The 12,158-nt window shown below is 40.7% G+C and overlaps 1 protein-coding gene across 1 annotated transcript; it reads left to right on the top strand.

Moving 5' to 3' along the window:
- Positions 1-5,478: 5,478 nt before the first annotated feature.
- On the top strand, positions 5,479-7,370 carry otulina (OTU deubiquitinase with linear linkage specificity a). The gene is made up of 3 exons (XM_041882093.1): positions 5,479-5,683; positions 6,137-6,258; positions 6,415-7,370. The coding sequence occupies exons 1-3, from the start codon at positions 5,567-5,569 to the stop codon at positions 6,848-6,850; spliced, it is 675 nt and encodes a 224-aa protein (XP_041738027.1). The 5' UTR covers positions 5,479-5,566; the 3' UTR covers positions 6,851-7,370.
- The last annotated feature ends 4,788 nt before the right edge of the window (positions 7,371-12,158 follow it).

Genomic DNA, 12,158 nt, shown 5'->3' with positions numbered 1-12,158 from the left:
TAACGAGACAAGTGTATGAGGGGGAAAAACATTCTTGGGTGAAAGCCTTTTGAAACTAAACTCCAAAGTTTGAAATAGCGTTCCTGTCCATGAAGCCTTTGAAAACTGACTGGCTGGTGAATAGAAAGTAGTAAATAAATGATAATAATAAAAAAACACAGACAACATAAATTATTAACATTAGGCTGAAAACTGATGTTGAAGATGTTTTTTGTCTTCTTTTCAGCTTTTTCCCCTCTTCGTTTCGAAAATACTAGATGTATTTTTAAGTGGTGATGGGTGAGGTATAGCTTGGGCTATTTGATATTCTTTTGTTTTGTATTTGTTCCAGTTTCTTTATTTTTCTATGTACAATATAATTGTGCAGAGACAGCTATTCCGACTCATCTTTTTTCAATATCTTAAAATGTTTATAGTTTGTTGATGGAAAAGTAAACTTCAACTGTAAAAGTTAGTGTCAATAAGTGAATGACCAGTGCACAAAACAACATATCTCACTCTCAACATACAGTATCAACAACACACTACTCTTGTAAGGAGAGGTGTAACCCAATATGTGATGAGGAACCTTAGAAAGAGAATAGAATAGACAAACATTCTTAAAATCCACATTTTTTCAGTTCACCCATTTGCCTCTGGACATTGCCATACTGATACAGATTCACACTCAAACATTCAAAATGGTACAGTCGATATGCTGATATTTTGGTCCACATATCATGGAATATTGCTTTGAATTATAATCAACATAAATTTAGACATAACATGCAACAATTTCAAAGATGTTACTAAGTTACAGTTCATAGAAGGAAATCAGTCAATTGAAATAAATAAATTAGGCAGCCATGGGTGTGCCTGGGAGGGCATGGGGAGCCAGGCCCAGCCAATGAGTTTTTCCCCACAAAATTTATAATATAATTTATTACAGATTACAGATCTGTGGCATTGTGTTGTGTGACAAAACTGCACATTTTAGAGTGGCCTTTTATTGTCCCCAGCACAAGGTGCACCTGTGTAAAGATCATGCTGTTTAATCAGCTTCTTGATATGCCACACCTGTCAGGTCAATGGATTATCTTGGCAAAGGAGAAAAACTAACTTACAGGTATGTAAACAAATTTGTGCGCACAATTTGAGAGAAATAAGCTTATTGTGCGTATGGAACATTTCTGGGATCTTTTATTTCAGATCATGAAACATGGGACCAACACTTTAAATGTTGCATTTATATTTTTGTTCAGTATAGAATATTCTGTTCTATTAATTGTATTTCTATGGGTGGGATAAGGTTGCTACTAAATTATCATCAATCAATACTGTCAATACTGAAGCTGTTTGACCCTGGATTTTAAACAATATCCATGACCCCTAATAATGATCGGAAACACGTCAGTGTTCTTTGCAGTTTATTTAGTTTATTAGGATCACCATTAGCTACTGCAGATGCAGTAGCTACTCTTCCTGGGGTCCACATAAAACGTACAAATACATGACAGTACGGAACAGTTATAGACAAGAACAAGTGCCCTATCTCAATTAAATCAGAGGGGGACATTTATCACTAGTATTGCCATATAACTTTTTTTTTTTTTATGTGTTGTTGGAAAATTAGAAAATTCAATTAGGATTTTGTCTACAGAATGTATATAAAGTATTTCAAATAAGAGAGAAATAAGTCTCTCTGAGTTGATCTATGACGGTCTAAATAGAAAAAAATTATCTCTCCTGACTTGAACAGCTCTCTGCAAAAGTCAACCGACAGACTTATAGCACATTCCTGTTCAACTAGACACCAACTGAAATTGTCCTGGAAGAGAAAGAGGGTGAGAAGAAAATATTATGACATGTCGGCGGTCCAAATGGATTATGTTTCAATATCAGTCAGGACACAGAAAGATAAAGGTGGAGGAGGAGGGTGCATGTGTTGGATGCAGATGGTTTTAAATTGCCCCCTTTGTTTTCCATCAGGCATGAGGCATTCACTTTCCTTATCTATCCGACAATGTGCACTGGGCTGATGTTCTCAGTAAACGAACTGTCGGTGTATCCCTCACTACCAGCCCTCTGCTTCCTTGTTTTCACTTCCACCTCAAGGTTGAGATGTTGCTCCTCTCACTGCTCAGCCCCAAGCCGCTGAGGCGTCTCCCACTCTGCTGCTCTGCACACCAGGATGCCTCTGTGGGTACAATTACCAATCCTCATGCAATCCAGGTTGTCCATGCATATGATCCCTTGTTGCTTTTGGTGTTGTTCTGGGGTTTTTCCACCATTATTAGCCATGACACAATTTGAGGCATTTGAAGGTTGAGGAGTTAATAGCCCAGGTTTTTATGGAGATGGCTGGCACCCTGACTGGAGCAGCAGATTGCATTGCCCACAGCCCATTAAAAACGTTCCTTGTCTACACTGACTGTGTGAATGCATCTTCTCACTTTGTGATGCCTTCAGTTTTCCATCAGGACTCAGGACTACGCCCAATGCTCCATGTGTCCCACCACTTCTCCCAGGGAGTTCATATGACTTTAGTTTCTTTCTCTACCATTCTTGGTTTTGTCGAAATTATAGATTCAATCATTTAGAATGAAATCAACATTGATATTTACCTTACTGTAATGTTCAGAACAATATGTAAAAAAAAAAAATGCTTTACCTAATTATTGTTGTCATAGTGAAAATCTATAGATCTGATTAACTCTTCCAGGGTCAATTCCACCGCAAGTTAACTCAATTAGGAATTGGATTTATAAATAGGAGGATTGCCCATGGATTGACTTTCAATTAATGAGTTGAAATGAATGGACCCAAACCGGATCTCTATCCATAGACACTGCTATATTTCATTATACACACCAGCATAGTTATCCTGATCATTGTGGAAAATTGTTGTGCTGTCCATTTCTTTCAGATTCAAATCATTAAAAAAAGGGTAAAAACAAGACGAGTGAGTTTTATTCTAAGTGGAGTGGTACCATTTGAGAGAGTGCTATATATTTTTGTACATGGATCACAGGAGTCTTGAAGGGTCAGAGATCCCTTCTTCGGATGTTTGGTAGTCTGGAAGATAACTGTTCCTCTGATGAGATGTTTGTATGGACAACATCTCTTCATCCGCCTCTCACGCTCTCCCCGAACCACCTATACTATACTTTGAGACAGAGAAACAGAGAGCACACAGCAAAAGGCAGTGAGTGAGAGAGGAGATATGGATAGAGGAGTGAGTGGTATGGTTGGCCGCATCTTTGCTGTCTTGTTAGTGGGGGCCCAGTGAGGACACTTTGGCCTTCTTTATGGGGCCATGATGAGACCCTCCACGCACATCTCAGGAAAATGGCTGGGAGAAATCACAGATGAGAATCACTCAAAAACAGAGAGATGTCAACAGGCCCATAATGATACCTGATGGCCCCAGAAGACTCTTTCCCCTTTTCTCTCTCAGCCTTATACCTTCCAGAGTTGCACTATACTTGAAAACATAATTAGAGGTAAAAACAGAGAGAAGGAAGCTTTACATCCCCTGTTTCTTTTTTTCCCCATCTTTCTTTCACTTTTTGAAAGAGGGAGACGGAGAGAAAAATAGAGGGAGGGAGAGAGAAAGAGAGAGAGAACGAGAGAGAGAAGGAGGTGGAGAGTTCCCTCTGAGATGCCAAGGTGCTCCCAGTCCATTGTGCTGCCGGCTGTCAGGTTAAATTAGGGAGTACAGGCTCTGTGAGTGTAAAAAAATCAATACTTGATGGAAGATTGCTCTGCGGAAAATCTGTTTTGATTCCAGGATTAATTCTTGACCAAAAGCTCCAGCAAAATGACATGCCATTAGGCCAAAAATGAACACATTCTGCAGTGGAAATTGGATGGAAATGTGTCAGGTGATTGTTCTGGCTGGTTGTTCTGCTTCTGTGCAGAGGGACTGAAGGTGTGGCTGCTGCTGTGAATGAGGCCCACGGACTGACTCCATTTCCAGAGCAAAGACAACTCCACCGTGGCCTCTGAGTATTCTCAAGGCCATTGTTGTCCAGCTCCTGCAAATGCATTCTTACCTAGGTGAAATGCATTTGTCCACCACATTCTATCTCTCCTGTGTTTTCCATAAAGCATGGCATGAAGAATGGGAATCTTAAAATAAAGCAGGGAGGTTTTGTTCTCTCAACAGCAAGAAGGGGGGAAATGCAATATTGATGAGCAAGTAATGTGTTTGTCATCACAAATAACGTATTTTCCTCTTTGAAACTTCAACAGGAGATAGCAAAGAGCGTCTGAGCATTGACATTAACAACAGATGTAGTCAAGCTGGACAAAAGATGTTTGCGGATGTATTGTGTAAATAGATCATAAGGTACAAAGCCTCTATTGCCACAACAAGATGGTCTACATTTTATATTGAATATCAGCCCTGTGACATTTACTTGACCAAAATGTGAAGACTTCTTGAAAATAAACATTAATTTGGCCACTACTCAATTACACAAAGCAATCAATCATAATTCCTAAAACAAATTTTAATAGAATGATCAAGGAGGTGAGGTAGGTACTGTAGCTTATGCCAAAGTAAAAGTATTAACATTTCCGGCATCATGAATGAAAAGCTATGGAAGAAAGTTGCCTATTTTCAGAAAATGTTTACTCTGTGTGCAGACCAGCTCCCAGAGGACATTTTGCAATTCTCTTAATGGATAAATATCTGGGCACCAAAACTCTGTAAATAGACAGAAACATTTCTTGCACACAAAGTAGTCAGAAGGTGGAAGGTATTGCCATTATTTTTGTTCTTCCATTGTTCCAGTAATTTCATGATTAAATATTAACATCCCTCTCTCAGTTTCAAGGGGCTTTAATGAATTAGGACTGTCCAGAGTCAGGCAAAGATCCCAAAGAGATGGGCCCAAGTGCTAGAGGCAAGAATAAGAACCTGTCAGTGTCCACAGAGGCTTTAAAGATAATACTCTGTCTTTCCATTTTCACTAGTGACTAGAAGGTTATCAGATATTTATTTTCCAGATATGAATAGTGTACATTGTATTTGCGATTGGTAGTAGATGGAAAGGTTATTGATAATATCAAGCATTAAAATGCATAAAGTGCTATCAATGATGCAATTCATTTTGATGTAAGCTACAGTACAGGCCTGTTTGCATTTCTGTGTAGGCTATCTTGACTTTCAAATATACCTACTCCTTGGATGTTTATGAACTACACCCTCATTAATGTTTTCATATAATTCGTTTTACTTGTTAAAAATGTAGGGGTAGATAGAGTAACCAAATGTAAAATGTCAAACAGTGGTCCAGTTGGTCTTCATATTTTTTAGCAGCTCTGTAGACCTGTATGGGTTTAGCGCCATCTACAGCCTAAATAAAACTCCATCTGAAGACGAGTGTTTAATTTTACTCCACCGCAGTAGATGGCAGAATGTAGCACTAGTCTCTTTGGGTATACATTGCCACACAAATAAGAAAAAACCTCACTGCGCATTGTGATCACGTCATTAACTTTTCTGGCCCACGTGAATTGCAGTCAAACTATGGTGCTAAACGTTCAAGCTTGAAGAAGCAAAAATTCATTTTTAAAGTCCATGATGTCTTGGGTTAAGTCTGTACAGTACAGTGGAGAGGATGTATTTGACGAGGATGCGGATGATATTAATTTACAGGACAAAGAATGGAAGTACAATATGAAGAAACGTGTGAGGGTAAATGCATGGAGAAATGTTTATCAATCATGTTTCCTCCTAGCTAGCTGTGATAGCTAACTACATGTTCATTTTTCGTCTTTTTTGCTCTTCGTATTTTACATATTGCGTTGGTTTGTTGAACTTGTTCACCATTATTATTTGCCTAATCAGCCAGTAATAGCTAGAATTGTCACTTCTCTCTAGCACAGGGCTGTTCAATGTCGGTCCTGGAGGGCCGAATCACTTCTCGTTTTCATGATCCTCTCCTTGCAATTAACTACCAGGTAGAAACAAAAACCCGTAAGTGTTTCGTTCCTCCAGGACCGGAATTGAACAGCCCTGCTTCTAGCATCACCCAGCACACAATGTGGGCATTGTAGGCAGTTAATGTAAATACAACTGGCTACATTGTAACCCACAGCACCCTCTCTAGAAACAATGTAACTATGCTGTAATGTGGTGTTCTGTCAGGACGGCTATGTTGATGGCATCGACCATGGAAAAGAAGCATCACTCCAGCTTGGTTTCAACATGGGATACAGAGAAGGAGCTGCAAGCACCATCGCCATTGGGAGGCTAAAAGGAATAATAAGGTAGCTTTCTTTCCATGATGTTACCATATGACTCGGTGTCTTTGTACTGGCTACATTATTGCTGTCCTCTCTGTTGTGCATGACCCATGCCTGTCTCATTCTGTTCTCTCTCCCATTGTCTCTGATTCTGTTGGCCCTTTGTATCTCTCTACACAGTGCTATACAGTGCTGGTGCCAGCTCCAGAGACCAGACACCCCCACCTCAGTGACTGACCTCCTACAACAGGTTGTAAAGCATGAGGACTCTCTCATGGAGGCAATGAGGACGGCTTTGGAGAACCCCATACCCAGCGTCAGTGACGTCTCAGAGAACATGGAGGATCTGGGGGTTGGAGAGGTTGAGTCGGGCTGCTGTGGAGGCGGGGGATGCAGCAAGGGCTCAGACTGCTGCAGGAAAGACAGTGATATGGACCTTGGTCCCATCTTGCCACAAAAGCCCAGTTTGAGCTTCACACTGCCCACAGACCCCTTTACCATTACAGGGGAAAGTCTTGAGCAGCTTCTACAGTGTTGCATGGACATAGTGTCTGAACTGGGTCTGCCCCAGGAACTGATTTGGCATCTACAGAAGCTGAAGAGTGCAACAGAGTGAATGTTAGCTCAGTTGCTAGGATAATGCCACGGAAGACTGAACTGGTGTGAATTTTTCATTGAATTTGTAACATGATACTGTATGTAATACATTATTTATTATACATTATTTTCTTATATTCCAATTGCATATATGCATTAAACGTTTGAAAATTAAACTATAGGGTAAGTTGGATCCTTATACTATAGTGCCTTTATGCTAAATATTAAAAAGATTGACTTGTAGTCTGCACGTGATGATATGTTGTCTTCATATTATACTTTTTTTTACGATTTTGGCCTCTTACTATGCAAACAATGAGCTAGATAGAAAATGAATTTCCAATGCATTCCTGTACAGATGTAATGAAATCTAGGCAATACCTTTCTGATACCTTCCCACGGGGGGGGGCAGTATGAAAAATGTATGCACTCACTAACTGTAAGTCGCTCTGGATAAGAGCGTCTGCTAAATATCTAAAAATCTAATAATCAGCTGTCTGTTGTTCCCCACTTGATGAATAAATAGTCTACTACTGGTACTGCTCCTGGGTTGGGTTATCTAGGCTGGGATTGTACAACATTTGTTGTGAGTGATTTCCTTCATAGAATTAGGAATTAGAATACTTAATATGTAATTGAATAGGAACTCTATGGTTTCCTTCACATCCCTAAAACCTTTTCACGCAGCAGATTCGCGGTGGACCAGGATCAGGACCATGCAGGGTAATGGAAAATCGATCGTGTCTCTAGTGCACCTGACGTTGTTCAATCATTCAGCGCTGTCTAATTTCATATTCGATTAAAGTTATGAACGACTCAAAAGCTCCCAGAAGTAATCATAACACCAAAAGATGTTTGGGATTGTGACCAATGATGTATACAGTGGGGAAAAAAAGTATTTAGTCAGCCACCAATTCTGCAAGTTCTCCCACTTAAAAAGATGAGAGAGGCCTGTAATTTTCATCATAGGTACACGTCAACTATGACAGACAAAATGAGGGAAAAAAATCCAGAAAATCACATTGTAGGATTTTTTATGAATTTATTTGCAAATTATGGTGGAAAATAAGTATTTGGTCAATAACGAAAGTTTCTCAATACTTTGTTATATACCCTTTGTTGGCAATGACACAGGTCAAACGTTTTCTGTAAGTCTTCACAAGGTTTTCACACACTGTTGCTGGTATTTTGGCCCATTCCTCCATGCAGATCTCCTCTAGAGCAGTGATGTTTTGGGGCTGTCGCTGGGCAACACGGACTTTCAACTCCCTCCAAAGATTTTCTATGGGGTTGAGATCTGGAGACTAGCTAGGCCACTCCAGGACCTTGAAATGCTTCTTACGAAGCCACTCCTTCGTTGCCCGGGCGGTGTGTTTGGGATCATTGTCATGCTGAAAGACCCAGCCACGTTTCATCTTCAATGCCCTTGCTGATGGAAGGAGGTTTTCACTCAAAATCTCACGATACATGGCCCCATTCATTATTTCCTTTACACGGATCAGTCGTCCTGGTCCCTTTGCAGAAAAACAGTCCCAAAGCATGATGTTTCCACCCCCATGCTTCACAGTAGGTATGGTGTTCTTTGGATGCAACTCAGCATTCTTTGTCCTCCAAACACGACGAGTTGAGTTTTTACCAAAAAGTTATATTTTGGTTTCATCTGACCATATGACATTCTCCCAATCCTCTTTTGGATCATCCAAATGCACTCTAGCAAACTTCAGACAGGCCCGGACATGTACTGGCTTAAGCAGGGGGACACGTCTGGCACTGCATGATTTGAGTCCCTGGCGGCGTAGTGTGTAACTGATGGTAGGCTTAGTTACTTTGGTCCCAGCTCTCTGCAGGTCATTCACTAGGTCCCCCCGTGTGGTTCTGGGATTTTTGCTCACCGTTCTTGTGATCATTTTGACCCCACGGGGTGAGATCTTGCGTGGAGCCCCAGATCAAGGGAGATTATCAGTGGTCTTGTATCTCTTCCATTTCCTAATAATTGCTCCCACAGTTGATTTCTTCAAACCAAGCTGCTTACCTATTGCAGATGCAGTCTTCCCAGCCTGGTGCAGGTCTACAATTTAGTTTCTGGTGTCCTTTGACAGCTCTTTCGTCTTGGCCATAGTGGAGTTTGGAGTGTGACTGTTTGAGGTTGTGGACAGGTGTCTTTTATACTGATAACAAGTTCAAACAGGTGCCATTAATACAGGTAACGAGTGGAGGACAGAGGAGCCTCTTAAAGAAGAAGTTACAGGTCTGTGAGAGCCAGAAATCTTGCTTGTTTGTAGGTGACCAAATACTTATTTTCCACCATCATTTGCAAATAAATTCATAAAAAATCCTACAATGTGATTTTCTGGATTTTTTTTCCTCAATTTGTCTGTCATAGTTGACATGTACCTATGATGAAAATTACAGGCCTCTCTCATCTTTTTAAGTGGGAGAACTTGCACAATTGGTGGCTGACTAAATACTTTTTTTCCCCACTGTATATAAACCCTGGATTGCTGATGCAATGTATTGGCTAGTCAGAGGCTTTGAACCACCGGTCGGCCATATTGAGGCGCTTAAGCACTCTGAAATTAAAGTAGGCTCAGTGGCCGTTTTAGCATGTAAATCTTGGTGGCCAAACTCCCCACATTTGTTTTAGATGCATGCCAGCAAAGCCACAACACTAAACAATAGATGAATTGCACTATAACTGTTAGGGCCTACATAAAGCTGTCCCAACAGCAGAGCTTTCTTTACCACTGCTACAACTGGCTATCAGCGGAGCCTTGTCTGGAAGGGAAACAGTTCATTCAGCCTCATTTACTGCCTTTTTTAAAAAACATAGCTGATATGGCTGACTTGCTTAAACAAATGTGGTTTCTACTGACAATTGTGATGGACAAACTATGGCATAAGGGGATGAAGAGCAGATAAGAGGCAATCCATAATTTTTATTAAGACATTAATGAGCGAGCGTGGACAGACGTAGTCTTTAAAACTAATGGTTCAGCACTTTTTAAATGTACAGCAACAGAATTCAGAACATGGGCTGTTCTTACAGTATTCTCCCTGTACACCAAGTCAGAACAGTAGGCTAAATTATGAGGGGGAAAGGGACCAAATTATTAGGGTGAGGCACATGGGCTACTAACAGCTTACTACACAACATACACTTAGTATTACTTTCTTAGCTACAGTATACACATCTCCCTGGCATATTACATCATTTATGCAGCAGCATACAAGACATTGTTGGACTCACCTTGTTGTGCTCTGCTCATAAGAACAGGAAGGTGGCGCGGCAGTCCTTCTTGTGGGCAAATATTGTCATCAAAATCTGGCATTCTCTGGATTTATGGTGCTTTCACGACAACTGGGAACTCAGAGAAAAATCATGACGTCAGTGATCTTCAGGTCGGAGCTCTAGAAAGAGGCCTGAGTTCCTGACTTGGTATTCCGAGTTGGATGACCATTCAAAACGTATTTTCCCAGTCGGAGCTCGTTTTTTTCTGAGTTCCCAGTTGTTTTGAACTCACTGAAGTCTGATATTTCCCTGTTCCGAGTTTCCAGTTGTTTTGAACGCGGCAGAAGTCATGCTGGATTGACAGCATGGCCAATGTATTCAACCTTTCAGGCAAATAATAGCCTAAACAAACCATTATAGCTCCGTTATTGTCTTTACATGCTTGTGCCAACATTATCTTAGCCTATATTGTTGAGCATTTGACACTATAGAAAACTCACTGCAATGAAAAACCCAAACTCACCTCTTTGACTAAACTAATTTGATCAACCCCGTCGCAGTGCTGACCGCCTCTGTCCTGCGTTTTGCACAGTGTTGAAACGGCCAGCTGTCTTATTCCCTGTCCTCGAGCTGACGTAATAACTGTGGCGCTCACCGGCGGTGCGTCAAAAGAGTTTCCCCTTTCAAACAGGAAGCACGTCCACACTGAATAAAAATGGTTTTACGGTAAATTAACAAAGATGTAAACAACTCATTCACTCGTGCTGTATTCAATGTTTTCTGGCCCATGGTGTTGCATGTGCATTTTTATCATTTTAAGCTTGGAAAAGAGACCCTTAAACCCAGACTTGGACCACACACCCACTCCACTGAATAGCAGGCTAGAGATTGCTTTGCAACGCTTGCAGTTAGCCACTGATTCCTTCCAAATCACTCATTGTTACATTTGCGATTTCCAACTTGTTGTGTAATGTTTATGTCCAATGGCTGATGAGCACCGATACATTTTTATCTATAATTTATCTTCATATGACAAGGATTGAAAAGAATTTGCCAGTAGATGGTCGACTTGATTCATGATGATGACTGCTTGTCTAGCTTGCTAGCTAAGATTCTGAAAGTATGATGTTGACATGATCAGTCCAATCAAAGCTACGTTAGATATAACGTGATTTGCTGTCATTTTATCTGTAGCCAATTAACTTGAGCCTTCTTGGATGGGCACTTCTAATGTAACTCTATGGCAGCACCCAAGGGGCCTGAATTTTCGTGCTTTCCCCGTAGATTTTGCGGTGACGTAGTGTCCCCATGAGTGACAGAACACTGAGCCAATCATGGCGCAACTAGAGAACATTACCAACCCCTACACTCTGTATTTTCCGCTGGCTGCCCCACCACCACAGAAAGCACTGAACTAGGCTGAAACACCTGCATTTTGGAGCTGCCTTACTCAAGAAAGCAAAAAAGAGACCATGTTTGTATGCGGCTTTATTAACTCAATTATTATTATGTATTTTTTTTTACATTGTTTGCAAACTGATATATGACACGTATTAATGCCAAAATAACATGCAAAACAGGCAACAAATGTTTTATTTCTATTTTATTTGCTAAACGGGTGGCAGGTCGCCCTGAATGACGGGTCGCCACTGAGTAAGCTACTGGAATACCTTGAAAATCTGACATTTTCTCAAGTTGGTAATTGAAAAGTAGCCTACTTGAAGTAACATGAGAGGAGAACAGATAATGATCAAATATGTTTATAAAATAAAATAAATGTATTGTCTTGCAAGTTAATTTCCAGGCAGATTACCGAGTTTTATTTCCTCATGTGTTTCGTGCTATGGGTGCCAGGCGTGCTCGCTCATTCCACCCACACTGCCACTCAGCCAGGCAGGTACAGAACTGACTGATTAGGCCCTGTCAAACGTCACATCGATAGCTAAAATACCGGGCAAATATTGATTCAATCCGGCCTTCTGGGATCTTTTATTTCAGCTCATGAAACGTGGGAGCAACCCTTTACATGTTGCGTTTTTATATTTTTGTTCAGTATAGTACCCACTTTTTTCTTACCACGACATCACTGGACCAATGC

Source organism: Coregonus clupeaformis, chromosome 7 (assembly GCF_020615455.1).
Source record: "Coregonus clupeaformis isolate EN_2021a chromosome 7, ASM2061545v1, whole genome shotgun sequence".
In the NCBI taxonomy this organism is placed as follows: domain Eukaryota; kingdom Metazoa; phylum Chordata; class Actinopteri; order Salmoniformes; family Salmonidae; genus Coregonus; species Coregonus clupeaformis.
Note: the sequence above shows the minus strand (reverse complement) of the source record. Positions and strands in the feature narration are given on the sequence as shown.

Excerpts from the sequence above, each read along its gene's own strand:
- otulina (XM_041882093.1), top strand. The coding sequence starts at position 5,567 with ATGATGTCTTGGGTTAAGTCTGTACAGTACAGTGGAGAGGATGTATTT. Across the intron at positions 5,684-6,136 it reads ATATGAAGAAACGTGTGAGG|GACGGCTATGTTGATGGCAT; the intron begins GTAAATGCATGG and ends GTGTTCTGTCAG. Across the intron at positions 6,259-6,414 it reads AGGCTAAAAGGAATAATAAG|TGCTATACAGTGCTGGTGCC; the intron begins GTAGCTTTCTTT and ends CTCTCTACACAG.